General features: G+C 44.8%; 2 protein-coding genes across 2 annotated transcripts; one reads left to right on the top strand and one right to left on the bottom strand.

The window, feature by feature from the left end:
• Positions 1-6,743: 6,743 nt before the first annotated feature.
• LOC116925913 (myoneurin) lies at positions 6,744-10,854 on the top strand. Its single transcript, XM_032932669.2, has 4 exons — positions 6,744-7,095; positions 7,522-8,359; positions 8,446-9,584; positions 9,668-10,854. The coding sequence occupies exons 2-4, from the start codon at positions 7,558-7,560 to the stop codon at positions 10,202-10,204; spliced, it is 2,478 nt and encodes an 825-aa protein (XP_032788560.2). The 5' UTR covers positions 6,744-7,095; positions 7,522-7,557; the 3' UTR covers positions 10,205-10,854.
• A 9,145-nt stretch (positions 10,855-19,999) lies between these two features.
• LOC116925917 (vezatin) lies at positions 20,000-22,675 on the bottom strand. Its single transcript, XM_032932676.2, is given in 8 exon segments — positions 20,000-21,148; positions 21,150-21,224; positions 21,293-21,545; positions 21,620-21,910; positions 21,971-22,095; positions 22,183-22,254; positions 22,319-22,432; positions 22,569-22,675. Coding segments are annotated over 8 exon segments (2,007 nt in total). The 5' UTR covers positions 22,605-22,675; the 3' UTR covers positions 20,000-20,107.
• Positions 22,676-22,770: the final 95 nt, after the last annotated feature.

The raw sequence follows: 22,770 nt of genomic DNA, 5'->3' as shown, positions 1-22,770 counted from the left end.
ATTTCTGAATGTAGACTTTGACACACCCAGACGGAGGACGGTGGCGTATAGAAAAACACAGAGAGAAAAGAAGAGTCTATATAATGTAAAGAGGGGAGCGTCGCTGGGCGTTGAAAAGAGGGAGACGCACGGTTCAGCCTACTTCCGAGTTCCTCTTTTGCCTGAAGCCCACCCTCTTGCCTTGTTATACAACCAAGGCCAAGACGTCTCGCGACGTGCTTCCTATTTCGCCGGCACACCTGGGACCACACCGTCGAGATGCGACGCGACGCCTCCCCCACCCTCTTTGAGAAGAAGAAGAATAAGATATCATCAAACAGAGGACAAGCTGTTCCGCTTCCGGAAAAAAGGGGAGGGGAGGGGTAGAGAAAAGGGGTCTCAATAAAATGATTGGTAATAACAATTTTGATTCCCGATGCCTATATATATGAATGAAACATGACGTAGACTACGCAATTCTAAAAATAACATCTGCACTCCAATGGACAGATTGCACTTCCGCTGATCCTGCTGTATAAGACGACGACTAATACTTCCTTTCCTTGCTATGGCTATGATTGAAATTTCAATGTCGAATGATGTGATGCCATTAGCACAGACGCAACTATGACGTAACACTTTCAAGTTCGTCGTTACGTAAAGGAACGCTAAACAAGTCGCAAATCAAATGTCGAGGATCTTCATTTTTGCAGAGTCTGAAAAAGAAAAAAAAATAAATCTTTCTTGTGTAGTTGCAATTCAGGAATGGCTTTTCAGGCATTGATCCCCTTAACATTTACCCTCGACTGCTAATATATAGCCTCGTCACACACACACACACGCAACAAAAATAAAATGAAAAAAAGGAAAAGAATACATCAACATCATTATTGACAATTTGATGACCGCTGCTCGGCAACCCCAATATATATATATCTATGTATACCGTTCCATGCTAAAGTGGATATGGACAAAGCAGGCAAACAAATGCGGAAACGATTGCACTTTGGCCTCGTGGCCCGTCCCACAAAAAGATATGAGCCTCAAAGTCATTTGTACGAGAACTTAGTAGTTGCTTGCGCCCCGGCGAAGTTCATGCCATATTCCAATATAGCATCAGGTAATATTAACAAATAAATAACCTAAAGCACAACTAATAACAATCAAAAGAAGAAGAATAGAAAAATAAATAAAAATAAAAATAAAAATAATAAGAAGAAGAAAAAGAAGAGGGACATCCATAGTAGCTACGTCTATACGATAATAGAGCAAACCCTCCCTTCGTTCCGGTATATAGCAAATGAAATAAAATATATATATATAAAGATTAAAAAAAAAAAAAGACAAATAGGTACGAGGCGTATGTGTAAACGTACGCAATTGATGGTGGTGAACCGGAAAGACGCCATGGTTACAGGTTGCCGAGCATTGACGACGACGACGTCGACGTCTCTTCTATTCGGCGATTCCCTATTGTAATTTTCTCCTCGTTTTTTTATTTTTATTTTTATTGTCCCGTGCTGAGACTCAAAGATCACAGGGGCGTCTCGGCTCCTTTTACTCTTTTATTCATTTTTTTTTTTCTCTTTTCCCCTTGCTTTTGGCGACGTACGACGACGCGTCTCCTCCCACATCCGCCCGTCTTCTTCAGCACTACCCCCCTCCCGCTTGTGCTGAGAGCGTCGCCCCTCTCCGGCCGCCTTTTTGATAGACACAACAGAAGGAGCAAGGAAGGAAGAAGGAGGTTTCTAGGGTGGTGATTTCTCTTTCCTCTTTTCGTTCGTATGCGCGTTGTTGTTGAAATCTCCATCACGTCGCCCCATCTCGCAAGCCTCAAAGGGGAGAAATATTGTATTATTATTACATCCAAAAAAAAAAAAGAAAAATCATAATAATAAAACGAAAGAAGGACAGGCAAGGAGAGGGGATAGACGCGTCTATTGTTGAGACGTTGATGGCAAAGCCTTGATAACACGCGCAAGGGAAACTTCCTCATCTTTTTTCTCCCTCTTCTTTTCCTGTAGCACGCAAGATATTCCCTCATTTGATAAACTGATGAGGCGATGAATAGAGACGGAAGGCGCGAGCCAGCTGAAGAAAAGAAGCACGACTCGTGTCACTGGATCTCCCTATATACATTGCGTACGACATGCCGTACACTCTGCTGCTGCAATGAGGCAAAACCAGTCAAAGATCGTTTGCAGTCACAATCTACCATCGGTCTCTGAGGTTAATAATAATTGACTTTTGAAAAAAAAAAGAGAGAGAGAGGCTATATAGGGTTCTGATAAGTGACGGAACTCGGAATGCGTGTGTGTGTGTGTGGGGCCGGAAGAGAGACGTGAAATGTGATCGACTTTGCGCAGCACGCGCATCCACGACGATGATGAACAGGAAAATGGAAATAAAGGAAAAAAAAAAAAAAGGAAATAAAAAGTGTTGTAACAAAATATGGAGCACGTGGCACCCTTTTAAAAATATATCCGGTCTCAGCGTTGGACAAGAACGAGAATGTGATCATCCATCCGTCGGAATCGAAAGCGTTCCAACAAAATCAAAGCACGAACGGAGAAAATATTCATCAAACTGTTGGAATTGCAAATCCCCAAATAGCCGCAACGAAATGATTTCAAAACAGGACAAAATAAAAGCCGAAAAAATTGCCAACAATTCACAACTAATCGAAAAGACAAGACAACGATTTGCTCTAGTCGATCTGATACGAAAAACACAAAGACGAAAGCGACGACAAGTGCTGTGTGTGTGTGTGTGTTCCGTTGTCATTCGATAAGGTTGTTACACACGGCTGCTACTGGAACATAAAACCGCACAGTGGAGGCCAAGAGTTCGAGTGGGAAGCGTGCCGGCGCACACACACACACACACACGAGAAACACAATATACGGGCGCATCACATATCGATGATGATGGATGTAGAGTCCTGATAACAACAAATCATATCCTAGGTCCTCTTTCTTTCTTTTTTTCCATTGCTTGACTGCAAGTCGCCTAGACAGATATAGTACCTACTGTACAGCATATCGCCTATATAGCCAGGGGGAGCTGGTGCCGGACCTCCATCGAAGATGTGCAGTACGTGCGCTCTTTGCCTTATCGGTTGGTGTCATCACCCAACTCGCCATGATTCTCTTTCTTTTTTTCTTTTTCTTCTTTCTTTTATATCGAGTCATTCGAGATGATCCGCCGCAATGCATCTAAAACGCTCAAGGTGGCCTTCCTCTTATATTGACATACAACGACGGACCCAATGTCCCTCTCGTTTGCGATTACACGAGGACGGGGGAAAAAAAAGCGATCGCATGATCTGTTGGGATAATGAAAAGTTCGTGATTGTCGCACTCATTCACGCCCGAAATGAAGAAGTTTGGTACTATTGTTTTGATTGGCGTTCCCTTGTTTCAGGTCATGACTAAATATTCGAATCCAATGATAAAAAGGCGCTTTGATTTCCACACGAACGACACGGCCGATTCGTCGTCCCCATTATCACGCGTTGGCATCAAACATCTCGTCAGTTAAAAATAAAATCTGAGTAAGAAAAAGCCCAGCCCCTTCTTTTCCGATCGCAAAGAGACGCTGACCCACGTCGTTCTCATCGCATCAACACACAATATAACCTCAACCGTCAAAGAGTCGAAACGAAAAAGAAAAAAATAAAACAAGCGTTTCGAACAGAAATGCCATCTGCCCGCGTTGTCAAACTCCTGGCCGATCGACTGTTACTTCTTGTATCGCACCGTCTCTTTATTCCGATCCAACATGTATCGCCAGCTATGTATACAAGTACAAGCCGGGGCATCAGGGCCAATTGTGACGACACGCCCGTCTCACCTTACAGCGCAGCAAACGGTGGTTCGCTCGTTTCCAATGGAAGAACAAAAACAAACCAAACAGACATCGACTTTTCAACATTTCCGAACATTTCCCAGTCCAGCCTACTGCCTATATAATAGCCATAGGAGAGGCTTTATTCGCTGCATAATATACTGTACATCCTCTTTTATGAGGAACGGAGACTGTCGTTTGATGCGGAAGAATGTCCCAACCGGTGGGCTCTATCTGCCACGATTAAAAAGAAACGAGGAAAAATACAAATAGAGACGCTATTGCTGTGTGATTGGAGGCATCAACGGCCATTAGATCTAGGCCAGTGGTAATTGGAGAAGGGCCCTCATTCAACGATCGACTCCCTCCCTATATGGCTGCTGATGCGCTTATAGTACACAGTACACAGTACACAGTACACAGCCATGTGAAGTCAGCGCGCACTTGGATCCCCAGCATTTTCCGGCAAACGTCGAGTACATATACACGCAAAGAAAGAACGAAAGAACGAAAGAAAGAAAGAAAGAAAAAGCATATGCATCCTGCTATCGTTTTTTTTTTTAATATATTATATAAATATATATAAAAAAAAAAAGCCAAAAGAAAAGAGACGAAAAGAAAGGCTTCGACTGTTGGTGGTGGACTTGGACCAAAATGTCTGCCAAGCGAAAGCAGCAGACCCCCCATTGACGAGATGATTATAGAGTCGAGAGATCATGTTCATCCAAGCTTTGCAGTCGTCAACGAAGCGCCGTTGTGACTTTTCGTATGCCAATCGACGGACGCCCGTACTCGTATATACTCGGCTCAAAGTATGCAATAGAAAATGGGCAAAACAAGACCCACACAGAGAGAAGGAGAGAACGAGAGAGAGAAATAAAAAAGGGAAATAACCCTCAACTATTAGTATATACACTATACACATATGGTACGTCCGTTGGTTTTCGACGTAACGGGCTAACAGAATCAACCATGACTCCTTTTTTTTTTCTTTTGGTTTTTTTCAGGGGGTTTTCGACATCATGCGGTGAGAACCATTTGCCGACCACTTCTCATCGCTCCTTTGACGGCTGCCTCAAACTTTTCCTTTCCTACTTCTTCCAAGTTGGCTTTTTTTTCTTCTTCTTCTTCTTCTTTTCCTCGTATAGACCAATCTAACATCGAAGTTGACGTGTCTGTTAGCCAAGAACGACTGGACTTTATTTATTTATTTATTTTTTTTTCAATAAAAAGTCTTTTGTTTTTGGTTTGCAACGCATCGAATGTGATTTAACTCGGCGAATGGGAAAACTGAGAAAGATAGAAAGAAAAAGAGAACAAAACTTTTGCCGATCGTTGGATGGATGTGATGATGCCGAAAAGATTTTGCCCACTTGTCCCCGCCCCGCTTCTTAATCTACATATACGGCGTGTATAGATGTACTACTGATGAGACGTGATTACCGGTGTGGAACGGTTTAATGACGACTCGTCTTTCATATCAAAGGCATTTCTTTTTTTATTTTTATTATTTATTTTTTTTTTTTTTGGGGGCTGAGAGAGCGACACACGTTGACTGACTGAGATGATCATGATTTTTTAAAATATTTATTCTTTTCCATTCCCCCCATCCCTCTGATAAATTGAATTTCCTTCTTATTTTTGAAAAAAAAACAAAAAAAACGAAACGAAATGAAAAGGTTGTCAACGGGACGGTGATAATGGACGCGTGGCGACGAGGCAATTGGCATTCGCTAATCAAGAGAAAGAGAATAGATTCGATGGATGGAGACTTGGAGAGGCTGTAGATATCTGTGTGATAGTTTCATTAATTGGGACGGGGAGCGGGGGGATGGATGGATGACACAAGGGGTGAAGCTTCATTATTCGAAAAGAAATGCCGACGCCCAACCTTCCGTTATTTGTTATTTGTTAATTTTTTTGCTCGTTATTTAATCAACGACTGTTAATTGAAAGAATCGCTTTTCCCATTTAATTGCTGTTGTTTTTTTTTGTTGTCCTCTTGCTATTCTTTTAGGTTACGGAGAGAATGGCGCAGGATCAGTCGACATACCAGCGCATTTCATTAAAAACATTCTCAAAATAAAGAAATATGGATCTGATCTAATCTGATTGCCGTTAAATGTGTCCCATCTTTCGTTTTTTTTTTTTCCAACATTCATTCCAATTCAAAGATTACGCACAAAAGGAAAGTGTAGAGCATTTAAGAAAAGAATAAAAAATAGAAAAAGAGACTTCCGCTGGCTTCAGTTTGATGGCATCAACAAAAGCCAACCTATTCGTATAATAGCTTATATACAATACACGTCAATGTAGAAACCATTCGACTACATCATAACGCTGAATGTCGTAGTGCAGTCAAAAAGATTTAGAGCATTTATCTATCAATCGGAATCGGAATCGGAAGGGGGGGGAAGAAAAAAGGGAGCGCAGAGATTGGTCGTAGCCACGGGAGAAAAGGGCAGTACCGAAACGGCTGTCGGAGCAGCTGAGGGGCCAGGTCGACGATCAAAAGGCGGTTCCCATCCATAAGCCCACCACGGTAAGATACGGAAAGCAAAAGAGGGGCGCCTCTAACAGCCGCGGCGAAAGACACGCATTTACACACACACACACACGTATCACACACACACGTAGCGTGAAGGAGGGAGGGCAAATGGTCGTTTGGTGCTGGTTGCTGGTTGGTCAGACGACCGGCAAAGAGACCGCCGCAAAAGGTGGAGCCTACATCTATACACTTTCTCTCTCTTTTTCACTTCTTTTCTCTCTTTCCCTTTTTGTGTGTGTGTGTCTTCCTTCCTTCTTCCTTCCTTCCTTCCTATTCATGTTCTCGTGTGTACATCACGACTGGGAAGGGGGGTTGGGCCAGTCGTATAGCAGCAGAAGGTGGGGGTATATATAAGATGAATCAAAACAGTTGGGAATCTCATCCGTGTTCAGTCGGCAGCGACGACGACAACTCAACATTCGTCGTAGTCTCCGCTTTAGTTGACAAGTTCGTGCCCGTGTGTTTATAGTGTTACCTGACTGTGTTTATATATATATATCCCTCCCTACTCCCCCCCACTTCAAAAATAAAAAGAAAGAAGAAGAAGAAAACCCACAAGAAACATTGAGATAGTTTGCGAATGCGCGAACGTACGTGACGCTAACATTTTTCAGCAGTGCAAGGCAAACTTGAGACAAAACAAAAACAAAAATCACTCGTCGTGTTTGCCAGTGAAACTCGAGAGGAGGATCAACAATCCAATTGATCAACAATCGAAAACTGTAAGTATAGTTGGTTCTCTATAGGCCTAAATAAAGCGACAAATGAACGCAAACGCCAATGATTGGCGACATGATTGGCAAACAGAGGGGATTTGAGCTGGGCTGCTCTCTGGTTGATCGCAAAATGAATTCTAGACTTCCGCCTTTTCTGCATTCAATTCCAATGTGTGTGTAGGTTGTACAGACATTCGAGCGGGTTAGATGAGGCTGAGAGGGTACGTAAAAAATAAAAGAGCAAAATGGTCTTTTCTGACATGACGGCGCGTGCTGTCGATCTAATCGGCCGCTGTCAATAATAAAAGAGACGCCATTTCGTCTATATCAACTTTATCGGCTTGTACAGCCGCTGCTTAAACGCATCGGTTGGCCGAATGAACTCTCGTTGCTCATTCCAACATTAACCAAAGCATTTTGCTTTTCTTTTAGTTGTTGTTGTTGTTGGCATAGAAGAGCAGAGCAGAAATGGGAGACGGCGAATCGAGTGCAAACAACAGCAGTTGCAGAAGCAGTCCAGTCAGTTTGGCCGATCACCAGCACAAACTGACGGACGCGATCAACACGAGCAGAGACAGTTCGCCGCCATTGTCCGGTTCGGTCAAGGAGGAAGAGAGCGGCGCCAGGAGTCGGGGCACGTCGAGTCCGTGCGGGAACGCCATCAACAACAAGCCGTCGGCGCATCTTTCCTTTTCCATCGCGCGGCTCATCAACACGCCCATGCCCTCGGCCGACGACGACAACTCGCCGACCACATCGCCAGCTCCCGACCACAGGCCGTCGGCATCGCAGGCGTCCACCGTCCAAGCGCCGCCCGTTTACCCGATCCCGATGATGTGGGCGCCGACGACGACGACGACGTCCGGCACAAACGCCACCACCGCCAACACCAGGCCGTCGGCATTTGCATCTCAAATGATGGCCGGCTATTTGCCTGCGCAGCCCTTGGCCGACGTCGGTGGCAACGGCGCCAGTTTCAATCAAATGTTGCGCAACGTTCTGATGCATCAGCCGACGGACGCGCTGGCTGCGCTGATGCGACACTACCAGCAACAGTTTTACGCCAGCGGACATGCGTTGCCGTTTGCGGCCCACGCCGTCGGACCGTTGCCGCCCGCGTTGAATTTGAGTGCGGCCAATTCGAGTGGCACATCGTCGTCGGCTGCCAATTTGCATAAAGTGGAAATCTTGCGATCGGCCGCCTCGGCGTCGCTTCACCACCACCAGCAAAATCGACCGACGCCCCTTTTGGCACCTCATCGTCTTCACGGTAAGACAAATTTAAATATGCAATTCTCTACCTTAGGCCTAAATATTAAATGGACATTGTTGTTTCTTTCAAAATGGAATCAACAGATTTTTGGTTTCACCCGGGATTCGTTCAACAACAACAACAACAACACGGCCCGTCTGCGCCATTCAAATCGGCCTTCGTCAAACCCACCGTTAGGCCTAACCAACAACAGCAACAACATTCCAACCCGGTTGGTCATGGCGCTAAATCGAGTAACGCGTCGTCGTCGTCGCACCACCACCACCACCAACAACAAAAACAACAAGAGCATCCGTTTGTCGGGTCCGTCAAACGGAAACAAGTGCAAGACGACGAAGAGGAGGAGGAGGAGGACGAAGATGAGGAAGTGATGATTGGCGATGGCGATGACGTAGACGAAGAGGACGAAGAGGACGACGAGTTGGACGAGGAAGATTTAGAAGACGACGAGGATGAGGACGAGGACGAGGATGAGGACGAGGAAGATTTGGAAGAGGACGAAGAGAGTCGCGTGAGCAGCAGCGGTGCGCCGGTCGGTTCGGACGACCCGAGTCCCGTTCGCGCCGATCAGCGACGTCGGCGTCGCAACAACAACGACGCCGCGCTCAAGAACAAACGCGCCCAAAAGAAGAAGAGAATCGACTCGTCGTCAACGAACCAACGGCCAACGCCCGACGCGACGGCCGAAAATGGCGATCAGCCGACGTCGCCGGCCGATTCTTCGTCCGGCGCAATCAACGCCACGGCCAACAGCAACAACAGCAGCAGCAACAACAACAACAACAACAGCAAAGGGCGAGTGTTTACGTGTCCGGATTGCGGCAAAGTGTTCAACGCTCATTACAACCTGACCCGCCACATGCCCGTCCACACGGGCGCTCGTCCGTTCGTCTGCAAAGTGTGCGGCAAAGGTTTCCGGCAGGCGTCGACGCTGTGCCGCCACAAAATCATCCACACGGCCGAGAAGCCGCACAAATGCTCCACTTGCGGCAAGGCTTTCAACCGCTCGTCGACGCTCAACACGCACGTGCGCATCCACGCCGGATTCAAGCCGTTCGTGTGCGAACACTGCGGCAAGGGATTCCATCAGAAGGGCAACTACAAGAACCACAAGCTGACGCACAGCGTCGAAAAGGCCTACAAGTGCGTCGTCTGCAACAAGGCATTCCACCAGATCTACAACCTCACTTTCCACATGCACACGCACAACGACAAGAAGCCGGTCAGTTGTTTTCTGTTGTTTTTTGCATTTCAAATCAGTAATTTTTAAAAATGGTTGTTTTGTTTTTTTTTTGAAATCGACAGTTCACGTGCCGCATTTGTGGCAAGGGATTTTGCCGCAATTTCGACCTGAAGAAACACACCCGCAAACTGCACGACGCCCACCAACAACAACAACAGACAACAACAGACGGCCTCGTCTGCCATGGCGGCAGCCAGCAGCGCCACCATCAATTCGTCTTTCAGCTCCAACGACGGCGAGCGCAGCAGCCTGGGCAGCAGCAACGGCGCCAGTCCCGTCCACCACAACCAGCCGCCGCGTTCCGTCGTCAAAACGTCGCCCTCGGTGGTCGAATCGGTCATGCCATCACATCCATCGGGCGCCAATCGAATGGCCAGAGTCAGCGGAGTGGCCAACAAAGCGGCCGCCAATCAAAACAAACTTCACCATCCGCCGGAGGCGATGACTCCGTTGGCCGCATCGCTTCGCAGTCTTCACCAACACCTCTACCATCATTCGGCGCCGACCATGCCTCCACTGTCATTAGCATCGCCCTACCACCCATCAGCCCCATCAGTCCCATCAGCACCAGCACCACCACCACCACCAGACGCATTTGATGTCGACTGGAGGATCGGTGGGAAACTCGTCGGCGTCGTCCAATCGCATCCCGACCGGAGGAGCGACCGCAACGGCTCCATCCCGTTTGTTCCAGATTTCTTCGCTGTTATGACCTCCTTTTTATTGACTATTTCATTTTTGTTTTGTTTTTGTTTTTTGTTTTCTTCTGAACCCTCTTTCATGGCTTTCTCGCGCAAAAAAACAAAAAAACAAAAACCAATTGTTGTTACATCTTCCTTATTCACATTCATATTTTGTCCTTTCTTTTTTGAAAATTGCTGAATTTATTCATTGATTCTATCATACACATGTCTCTATCGGGAATATAAACCACAATGTACAGTACGCCCCAACGTCAAGTCTTTGATTGTCATCATTCCTTACTCGATCTCGCATCTGCAATGCGATCAAGATGGCCAACCGACTGCTGTGGGGCGATATGCCGGACAACCACCAACGACAACAACAACAACAACATCGACAAAAATGTAGAGTATTATAGCTGTCAACGACAGCCGCGTATGTGAACGTTAACGAGCTCTGTTTGATTGCTGCCCTATAACACGACGTTTGGTCACGTCTATATAGTTATAATAAAAGACCTGACATCATCATCCTCATCATCGGTGAATATTCTTTTGACCCGGCCCTCCCCCCTTCTCCTACATATCGACCATCGGACAAGTAAAGCTGCCGGTAAAGACTCATAACAACAACAACATGATGAGCTCCGCCCAACTATTTTTGTGTGTGTGTATGTGTGTGTGTGTTGGCCGTGTTCATTTGCGAGAGGCAGAGAAAGAGATGGGTCGGGGCTGCGTCGACAGCCGACAACAATGAACGCTGCCTGCGCGTGTTTTGTGTCTAGAGTTGCCAGGGCCGAGGTGTCGGACCGTGTCGGCAGCCTTCTATACACAATCAGACGAGCTGAGACAGCTTACAACAGCTTTAACAGGCAGGTGAAATCAGTGGGACGACAACAGAGCCGTCAGCCGGCGAGAAGATAAAGTCACACGACTCGTTGCCGACGAGTTGCCGTTGCCCGGCGAAAATCAAATCATCGACACGTCGTCATCATCATCGACTAAAAGAAAAAACGGGGAAAAAAGGTAACAGAAGAAGCCGCCCTCAAACATGAAGTTGAAGCAAAGCAAATGAAGCCAAGGCGATTCAAGAAAAACACACACATGTTGGCTGACATATTTGCCTCTATTGAACAGAAGGTGAAGGACAAAAGGACAAAAAACAAAAAACAAAAAAATTGAAAATTGGGGGGAATTTAAAAAATAAAATAAAAAAAATCAAAAACGAAAAGGGGTAGCAGTTAAATAGGCTAAACACAATGTAGCGAGCAGTGGGTCTCGATCACTTTGCGATGAATAACACACACACGGCAGAAAAGAGACGGCGGACTACTACGATAAGAGGTGGAGAAAAAAAAGGTTCAATCGCGTTTCACGGTCGACTGGCACGGCCAGCGTTCAAATCACTTACACATCGAAAACGAGTGTAGAATTGTAGCAAAGCCTTTCACTATTTTTCATCCCTTTACTTTCGGCTGCTTCTCTTATTAGCTCGACGACGGGCAAAACCCCCCCAAAAAAATGAAAGGGAGAAAAACAAAAAAAAAAACAAATAGCTGAACAAAACCAAAAGAAAATCGAAAGCCCCGACAATTTCGTTTGCTTTGGTCGTCGTGTTGGCAGATAGTGGTGTGATCGTGTCGACAGGGCAATTAACATGTCATCGTCGCCCGACAATCAATGGAAAGTCTCTTGGCCGTCTCTCTCCCCCCACTATAAGCCAGCTGATTGAGATGATGGTTCTCTTGATTGTTTCTGTATGGCCACTCCCTTCTGCCAAGTGCCCCGGCCCAAGGCAAATGAATCAAGAAGGGGAAGAACGATGAGCCAAACGTCCAGTCAGCAATCGATTGGTCATCATTGTCATCATCATCATGTAATCGCCTACAACATTTACACAGCGCAGAAAGCCATCAAGTGATGCGTGCACCCAGCCGCTAGTTGCTCCTGTAATCGTCGCATTGCTCGCACACCGTCATTGCACGTCTCGGCCGGCACAAGGACCAAGCCTCTCCATACAACCGCCGACATCGAAAGCGACACGACATGGTTCCTGAAAGAAAAAGTGCGCACACAAAAGACGAATGTGCAACACACGGGGCTACGCACGAAACACACAAAATTCGAAAAAATCCAGTTTTTGCTGGGCTGACAACAGCCCCCCCTTACCTTAAAAGAAAAAAAAGAAGAGGAAGAATAATTTCACTCCCTACCCAGAAAGAGAGAGTCTATTGATAAAAAAAAAAGTCCCCATCATCTCCCATCACTTGCCCTGCGCCCTTTTTTTTTTCTTTTTTTTTTTTTAAATACATTGGCTAGTCAACCGCACTAATCTGATAATGCAACGTGCCTCTATAGGGCATACAAATATACATATTACTGAGGCCTACGCATACAACACTAGACTCGTTTACTGCCTACTCCCCGCTGTTATATTATAGACTCTCTCGCTCTCGCTCTCTCTATTCCCCTCTTTTCATATAAATGGCTCGTCTATTCTTCCTTATTGATCATTATTATTCAGTAGCTATCAATGCGACGTATATTTTCACTGTTGATGAGCATCGGCCGTACAGCGCAGGGGCAGGCAGTTGGTGAACTTGGAAAACGGTTCATTTCGGGTCGACGCTCTTTTTTTTTTTCTCTTTTTCTTTCGTATTTCTTTCGTACTTCTTCCTTTCAATATAAGAACGGCTCGCGCTTATTTCGAAAAACATGTCGTAATCCGTCAAGTCTATTATGCGCCACAGATCAAAAAGTACGAGCATCACATCGAATGCGACTGTGGCGAATGTAAAAACTCGGGGGCCAGGACAACAGTGGCCCTATTTAGCTGCAACCAAGGGGGAGCACTCGCGACGGTCCACACGCAAAGAAAAAAAAGACACGGACGTTTATGCAGTTCAACTAAACTGGTTGGTATCATCACGCAAGAAAAGAGCCGCTGTTCAGTTACGTTAGAGATGGAAAGAAAGAAGAAAAAGAAAAAAAAGGGATGATCGTGGTACGCCCAAAGGGCAGGCAAAATCTTTCTTTTGAATCCCAAGATCTCTCCTCTATAGCTGGGCAAATACATTGGCCAGCACGCATTAAAGAGTTTCCTTATCCGGCTCTATACGCTTTGCAACAGTTTTCTTTTCATCAACGATGGGGGCGGAATGGACGTCTTTTTTCTCATCATCTTCGTTTCGAGATCTGCGAGAAACTACACACACCCAAAAGAAAACTCGAAAAGAACTCGGAAAAACTTCTTCAACGTGCTGTAATCCTCTATTTCTTTCGACAACCAAAGGGACCAATTGATCAAAGATTCGCCACAGGTGTCTCAGTTTTTTTCCTCCCCTCCCCCTTCGTTAATCAATAGGCCTACTCCATTTTTTTCCTTTTTTTTGTTGTTGTTGTTGCTCTCGTTCGTTCATCTACTGCGCCCTTGTGCTATTAAATAAAGAGGGCCAGTTGTTTGCCTTCTCAAGAGAACATCAACATGTTCGCTTGATCCGGATGATGATCTGCAATACGGAGAGGGAGAGAGAGAGAGCGAGAGAAAGAGATGAAGCTGCGAGAGCCAAACCGTTCAATGCCGGAAATTGCAATCCTTTTTTAAAAATTCTTTTTCTTTTCCCTTCCTTTTAGCCATCTTGTTTTGTTGTGTGTCGAACAAGGCGATTAATCGCCAGACATGATCTCTTCTATGTGTATACGATAGACTCTACATAACCTCTCTCTCTCTCTCTTTGCTCTCTTCTGTTATTTCTTATACGGTAGAACACACCGTTCGGGTGAGCAATTTTTTTCCTCTCTCTCTCTTTCTCCCAGCATTTCCCTCCCCTTGTGGTAGAGAACATGGACGACCTAGAGGTGCTCAAATACAAGACTGGCGGCTTGTAATCCACCCTCATCCGATCAACATCGCTCCATTGAGTCTCCCTTTTTTTCTTCTTCTTCTTTTTTCATTGATGCCTCTCGCTACTACATATAACCTCTAAACTACAAGTTTTTATTTTTTTACTTGTGCAGTGTGTAACAATCGTATCTACTAGCACTAACGACAAGGAATTCCCCGATTTGTATTTTGTATCTCTTTCATCAAATCTTTTAGCAGACATCCGGTTCCAAGTTGGAAGAGGGTGAACCTCTTTTGTTCCCCACTTTTCTTCTTTCTTGTTTCTTGTTTGTTTGTTTTTTTGTGTGTGTATGTGCCTGTGTGTTGGCATTGACCCCATTCATTCAAATTCAATCAACGAGTTTGGCTTGTTTTTGTTTTCTTGGCCGAGCGCGATGGATATTAGAAACCATTTTCCGAAAGAAAGAAATCGGAAATCAATGGCCGTTTTTTCAAATGATTTCAACAAATAAAAATGGCTCGTTCAAAGTGAGCCCAGGCAGAAAAGTGAACACGACAGGACTATAGCCAAAATGTGGCGTCCCTCAAGCGCATCTAATTCATAATTTGAATGTCGACAACGAGATTTCAAGTAGCCAATAAATATAGATTAAACAGATACAAGACATACAGTATGTTTCATTGCATCTGTTACATGAAAACAAGGGCAAGCAGCACGGAGATCATCGTCTCAAGTCCGCATTTACAAACATCCTACATCCATTGTTTAGCACTTTTGAAAAGCCCCACCGTCCTTTTTTTCTCTCTCCTTTTTTTTTTGAAATAAAAAAATTCAAAACATTCAAAAAGAGGGGATTTCATTGTTCGTATAGATGTCGGCATGTTGGGTGCGTATAAGTAGACGCAACCTGTCAGCTCGGATCAATGACGGGTTCAGCGCCAATGAAAAACGATTGCTTGATTAGCTCATCACATTGCGCTCGTCGATTTCAACGGGCGAGCGCGAATCAACAAAAGGAAGCCTCTGCAACTGCATCCCAAAGTATTTACACAGCGGCATCAGTTGCAAATAGGAGGCCATTTTCCCCGTCACACAAACAAATTGGAAAAAATGAATCAAAAAGAATAACTGGCAATCATAAAGGACCAGCGCTTGAATACAGTAGAGCCGCATGAGCCACAATGCGCACGCTATCAATGGCCTATCTCTAAATGGCTTTTGTTATTTCATCGCAACGAAATGCCGAACGCTGAGAAAGGACCAAGTTGCTGGCCAGCGCAGCGGTCGGTAACGCTAGACGGAGCGTGTGGCGGATAATGATGATCTTACAACCCAGATTATCTTGTCTCCTTTGCTTGGCCAATACAAAGGTACGCAAAGAAAAGCAGAGGGGGAGACAAATAATCAAATAATAATCACAAAATAAAAAAGGTCCCCTTCTCGAGAAAACGAAAGAAAAAAAAGAGGGAACGGTCAATGGGCCAAACAACATGGGAACGGAGAGAAAGGCGTGAAAAGGCTGGCATGTTTTCTAACGAGAAAGATAAGGACTGGAAAAAACAAAAAAGATTTCGCTTCGCCCTGTGATTGAAACATTTTGCCGACGCATTTTAGTTTTTTTCTCTCTTCCTTCTTCTTCTTGGCCCCCCTCGCCCCTAGTTTTAATCCGCCTGATGCCAATTTTCCAGCACAGGTAGGTATTCTAGTGACACGGACAAAAGAGTCACTTGTCTCGCTACCACCACATCACCACTACAGGCACTACACACATGGACACACCAAGGAGTTGGGCTACATGATAGCCGCCATCTGTGAATCATTCAAACTGCGCCATTATAGGGTATTAAGGTGATCTGGAAAAAGGGAGCCGTTGAGTCCGTGTGACCGTTGTGGCTGCACCTTTTTCTTATCTCTTTCCTTCACGTGAAAAGCCGACGATTATTTGATCGGCTCATCCGTGTCATAACCTTCCATGAGCTTTCTCCCTTTTCACTTCGTTCTTTCTTTAGCCATCAACGACGGATAGGCAAGAAGAAGAAGAAAAAAAAGCGATCAGTCGTGTAATACGGAAGTGGCCCTGTGCTGTAAGTAACAATTTAAAAAAAAAGAAAGAATACTACATGCCCCGAATGATTGCATTTCCTATTCTTCAGTTGTTGTGTGTCGGCGAAATGTTTCTCACAGCCTCGGCCAATTGACTCGTCTTTTTTTAAATTTTAGCCGCAAATAAAACCAACGAAACGGGCCCATTTCAACGGAATTTCTTTAAATGGCGAGACGTTTACAATGTCGGGACAGACGCAGAATGAAACATAAATAAATGCCATTCATGGAATGGAAATGAAGATGGTAGAGCATTCCCTGTTCGACATGCGGAAGACATTCAACGCATTTTCTTGGTTTTCTTGTTCTCTCAGTTTTTAGTTGTTTCTCTTTCATTGGATATGAAAAGCCTCAAAATTGTGGCAACAACTCGCTCTCGCACAAACAATTGCTCAATAGCAAGAAAGGAAAATGGACTCGACATAACCTACTTGAGAAATGGACAGAGTCCCCCCTCTCCCTCCTGCGGACCTCTTCTTTTTCATCACGGGCCAATTCAGACCCTATAAAAGATCGATCAAAAACCGTCTTGCCCTCTTCAATCAAAAAAAAGAAGAAGAACAATTTTCGAGTTTTTTCTTGCTCCTTCCCATCTCGTCTCGAACGAAATCGACAGCTGTTTTGATATCCCAATTTTTTTTTACGGTCATTTTATTTTGATATCAGTAGCTGCGCATCAGATCGATATTGGCTTTCTAGATCAAGACGTTTGATATCGCGGAGAATGGGGGGAATGAAATCGACTAAGAAAAAAAAAAAGTTAAATCAAATGAAATCAAATCCAAAATAGCAAACGGGCAGGAAATGCCGTGTGCGTCTCATCATTTGATGACGAGAGATGGCCTTTTATCATCAAGAAAAAGTTGGATGTTTAGATAAAGAAAACAGGCAAAGAAGGGGAAGACTGTTCGCCTCGTTTTCAAGTGGAAATAAAAATAAAGTTTGCGTCAGAAACGACGGTGGCTGCGCGTTTGCTTTTAGGCAACAAATTAAGGGAAATTGCCGCTGAGGCTCCCAGAGCAAACAACTCTGGCCGGGAATAAAAAAACAACTACAAAAAAAAAGGGGGGCCCATTTCCAACCTAGGCATCTACGACCATCGTAGCGCATCGTTATTGTTTGCCTCTTTTTCCTGTCGTCGTCGTCGTCTCGATTTGGGGCTTCTTCAAGAGTAAAAGTATACAAGGATGTGTATAGGAATAAAAAAAAGGAAAAGAGACGCAAAGAGACGCAGAGTTGGGACTGAACCCCCGTTTTCGGCAGACCACTCCCGCCAGGCAACGTGAGCAAGAAAGGGGACGCTTGGCTACAAATTGAAGTGCGTCTCTTCGTTCAAAGTCGGCGGCGAGTACATGCAACAGCAGCACAGTATGTACACATATCGGAACCGCAGCAGCAGCAGCAACGGATGGTCTCTGTGCTCCCTCCAGTTTCCCTTCGATGGATAAAAATCCCCCAAAGGTCTTGCCTCCTGCCTTGCCCTCAAACCTCCCGTCCGTAAGTGGCGCACTGCACTTATTTTTCCTTTCCGTCCCCCTGTTATCATGTCGATGAGGTTAGATTCCTTTCAATCCTTCAAGTTGCCAACATCTTTACACTCGGATGAATCTCCGTACGGCACCCAATTTTTTTTTTGTGGGGGGAGGGTTAAAATCTTTGTTTTACAATCTCCAATGTCCCCAAGTGAAAAAAATAAAAAATAAAAAAATAAAAATGAAAAATTCAGACAAAAAACAAACAAACAACAGAGGAGAAAGTAAGCATGTACCATTTCCTTATATAATTGGACTCGAGCACCTATCTACTATAGTCAAATGCAGTCATCTTTTGTTTTTGTTTTTACTGCCCCTCAATCCCCCGTGTAGTTTACACCGTTTCGCCGATGGTTCCAAGTTTGTACTGGAGGACTCGACTGTTTGGGGAGAGGGGTGGGTGGTACGTATTCATCATCATTAGTCGAAAAAGGTTGAAACGTGAAAAGGTGTGTTGCATGTTTTTGAAAACGAGTGCGTTGCGTGTGTCGATGGACTTGTCGAATATTATCAGGGCCCTCGTAGATGTGGAGCATCTCGTTAGCGCTGCAAAAGAGGTGACGACAAAGAGGGAAACGGGCCACACACACACACGCAGACACCTTCTTCATCAAACTTTCAGCTTCGCTATAGAACAAAAAAAACAAACACGAGTCCCGCTTCGAGCTGAAAAGTCGTGCCAGTCCTTTTCCCAGCGACTGGCAACCGTGTCAGAGGCATACAAGAGACTCCACAGTCTCCTAATGAAAATGAAATGAAAATGAAACGAAAATGAAGACATTTTTTCTTTTTCTCCTCTTTCTCTCCCCTGTACTGGCCAAGTGGCAAGTCTCCTTTGTTTCTGACACACAGCCAAAGAAGAGACAAGGCGACAGACTTTTGTAGCGTTCTCGTCAAATACTGGGACACTCTCTGCTCATTACTTAATTGGACTCTTTCTTTTTTCATCACCAAGATGATGAAGAGGCCTTGCAAGCCGTTCATCTCGCGCCAAGGTGCCATAAAGCAAGTACCGGACAATCTCAGAGATGATGAAAAGAAATGAAAACAAATGAAAAGAAGCAAACATCTCTTCATCAAATCAATTGACGTTAGAAAAGAAAAAGCAAATTTCAATTGCTAGTTGTGTTCGCTAATCCCAGTGAGAAAAGTAAACACGCATCGCAAGTTGAACACGACAATTGCAAGTTGAATACGACACACACACACAAAAAAACCCAACGAGCGAATAAAAATCAAATTGAAATTGAAATATATAAAAAGAAAAAAAAAAGGAAAAAAAAGAGTGGCGGGCTTGGTCGGCGACGACCTCCCCGAATAGTTGGCGCGAGCGCAAACAAATCACCCGCACGTATTACCCAAAGCAAATAACATCCGACCTCCCACACAACATTAACCCCTTTTTTTTTCTTTTTATTCTTCTCCTACCCGGAAAGAAGAGAGAGAGAGAGAAACCTTCGAAAAGTCCATCCAGCGATTACATAGATTGAAAGATGGAGTAAAAAATAAAAAATAAATAAAAGAGGAGGGTGAACGACAAACGGGCACGCCACTTCCCGTGCGCAAACAAAAACCGCCCGCTCAATCTCTCGATGCTCGACCCAAAAATGTAACCAACAAACACACACACACACCAACAGACCAACACAAAACTTGTGTATGTGTTCATTGAATCAATGAATGGATTTCTGTTAGTGTGTGGCGGGAGGGGGGAGATCTCTCTCTCTCTACTTTTGCGGCAATGTGTGCACGGGGCGGGACTGGAGAAAAATAACTACAAAAAAAAAAAGGGTGACGATGTCGATAAGCCGCAGAATGGATAAAACACGAAAGAAAAAGAAGTCTGTGAAGCTAATCACGCCGTCGTCAGTCTAACCCTTTTCTCTATTGCACAGTTGTGTGTGTTCTCTACACGCACAATGCAACGTTAGGTTTGTGTGGGTAAAAGTGGTAAACACGACGCACAGTCATCTGTTCGTGTCGCGAGTGCTCTATAGCCCATTACGGAAAACAAGATGAAAACAAGAAAACGCAGGAAAAAAAAAAAAAAGGAAAAAAGAGGAGGAAACGTGGCCACTACCCGCTGCGTTTCCTCGATTGTTTCTCAACATACACACACACACCCTCCAACAAAACGGCAACAGCAAACCCCCCCCCCCCTAAAAGAAAGAGAGAAAAAAGAGGCCGTTGATTAAACCTTCGGGTAAAGACTGGCGCGTAATGCGATCGAATAACGGCGAAACAATTTCCTTTTATTTTCGCCCGCTGAAACAAAAACAAAAAAATGTAGATCCAGGTGATAGGATGCGGGCAATAGCCTTAAGAAGGTCAGACAATTTTCAAATGGCTTCATCCTCGTCGGAATCAGAATCACCGATCACATCTTCGTTCTGCGCGGCTCCCCTCTGAGATGCAAGAGCGCGCACTTGAGCGGCCAATGAAGCCTGGACGCCAAAAGTCGAACAGGGCACGATCCTGCTCGAGTCGAATCGAGTGGACGCATCGCTCGCGGTACATCCAATCATCATCCCATGATTCGTTTGGTCCGACCCCAACTCAGGTCGATCGTTATCTTCTTTCCTGACCGGAGAAGATAATTCTTCTTTTTGCTTGTCATCTTGTTGTTCCGGCACGTCTGGTTGTTCCACTACGGAACGTTCCCTGCCCAGACGATCCATGACCCTCGCCTCACGTTCTTTCCACTCGGCAGCTTTGGATTTCAAAACGACTTGCAATTCGGAATACAATCGCTTCGATTGGGCGGCCAATTCCCGTTTGCGGGCAAGACGCTCTTCGCGTGTTTCCCTTTTCAACAAGAGCAGATCCTCGTCATCATCCGCCTCTGTCGCATCTTGACAACTGATGTCGGAAAACCGAAGATCGGCCTCTAGGATCTCCATGTCTTGGACGTCAGGTTCCCACGCACCGTACAGCGGCAATATCCCGCCGTCATCGACTTGGACGGATGGGTCAGGTTCGACGCGAACCTTTCGCACGGGGGCCGAATCCGAAGACGACGCATTCGACAACTTGTGCATTTCCATTTCGACCAACTCCCAACATGTAGCAATAGCCCTGCATTCGTGGCTCAGTTGGATTCGCATTCCCGGCAGCAGATCCGTCCCACGCAACGAGTCGATAATCAACGCAGTAGCTCGCAAATGGCGCTCGAGACTATGAAGCGCCAAGTCGAGACCCTTGGGCCGCTCATCGTTGTTTGAGCTACTAACTATGTCGGACGAGCAAAGGATGTCTGAAGTATCACTGACCTTCCAAGCCGTGTAGTAGTCGAAGGCCATTCGCAGTCTACGAGTGAGGGGGGCTATCCTTCCGGGCAGGTCTCCACACAACTCGTCGATCAGCTGGAAATGACGCTTGTCCCGTAGGCACGAGGAAACAGAGAGCTAGACGTCTCAGCATTTCGGAGAGCTGCGGATGACATCGTCTCATGGCTGCCTACAAAGTTAGTTGTGCTGGTTAATATTAACTGCTTCATCAGCGATATCGTTAAGTAAACGTATTACCCGAAGGGTTTGCAGTGTAACGTGATGATGGTCGATCACTTCGGTAGCTATTTCAGAACAAGCCAGATAATGCGACGCATTGTCGACGGCGTTGTTGAGCGGCACACAGTCTCTGATACGGAGTGTTAAAACTCGCATGATGTGGTGGAGTTCTTGGGACGTCTCTAGCAATTCTTGTCGCAAAGGCAAGCAAAGCAGAGCACTGGGTTGATTTGGCAATGTCTTCATGCTCAAATGTGTGATCAAATTCGGTCTAAACAAGAGCAAAATGATATTAAATCACAAGACGGAGTTATAACATCAACATTTTGAGATGGGATAACCTACAAAGTAAATCCGCGATCTATCAGTTCCATTTCTTGGATGAATTGCAAGGATTTAGTCATCATCGAACACAGGTCGTGTAACAGAGATAAGGTGAATTTCAGTTTCTCGACAACCTTGTCGTATCTTTTTCGATCCCAGTCGTTGAGCTTTACGCTGACAGATCTTACGATGTTGCTTGCAACATAAAGAAGGCTGGGAATGCGGAGAGCCCACGGAATTCTGGATGAAGAAAGCAGAGTGGTGGAAAATGCAACGCCACTGATGATGATGAGCCCGAATTCACCACAATGACTGGCAATAATGAGAAAGTTTAGAGTCACCATCTATGAAATTTCAACAACCAAGTGCTACCTAGTTGGTGGGGTGACTTCTGATAAAATGTCATCAAACATGTTGGATAAAAAGTCCACATCTTCTAACGTGATGAGTGAAGTATTTGTTATTGTCTGCAACACATTTTGTTTAAACTCTTCTTCCTGCAATAAAAACATTGGGTAACATAGCTTAAGTAATTGTCGTAGCAAAACATGTACTTTCTTTCTTGCAATTCATTTTTGACTTACATGATTCTCACGTTTGAATCCTAAATTCGAACCCAAAGACAGCAAACATGCTTTCCAAGATGAACAAGGTATCTAAAAAGTGATTTTAAAAAATAACATCTGATTTAGTGCTACGAAGCAATTATTATGAACTTACAACAGCTTTTTTTGTCTCATGCTGGGAAGGAAAACTGATTTTCCCAGTATTATAAAAGTTTAATTCTGGTCCACAATACTCAGAAGTAGTAAGATGTTTATGTAAATGACTTCCCTGTGGAATAAAATATCAACATTAAATATCTCTATTCTTCAAAGTTCAAGTTAAAACATGTAATGGCGTTATGTAATTCTTTTCCAATCCCAACCAAACGTCCAATGATACTTATTAACACGCTTTTTTGTAATACCTCAAATATCACGTCTTCATCTTCATCTGATTCCATTTGGAATAGAACTTTTAACCAAAATTTTTCGGCGCCCTTTTAAAGTAATACTCCAGCTGATTCGCCTACAGGAACTTACAGTATTGCAAGTTGGATTAGTACTCAAACAAGTGTTTGTTTTTCTAATTTTTTTACCTCGCAAAATTTTGCTGCAAACATTCTTAAT

This window comes from Daphnia magna, linkage group LG6, assembly GCF_020631705.1.
Source record: "Daphnia magna isolate NIES linkage group LG6, ASM2063170v1.1, whole genome shotgun sequence".
In the NCBI taxonomy this organism is placed as follows: Eukaryota; Metazoa; Arthropoda; class Branchiopoda; order Diplostraca; family Daphniidae; genus Daphnia; species Daphnia magna.
The sequence above is the reverse complement of the archived record's forward strand: the minus strand, read 5'-3'. Positions and strand labels throughout refer to the sequence as shown.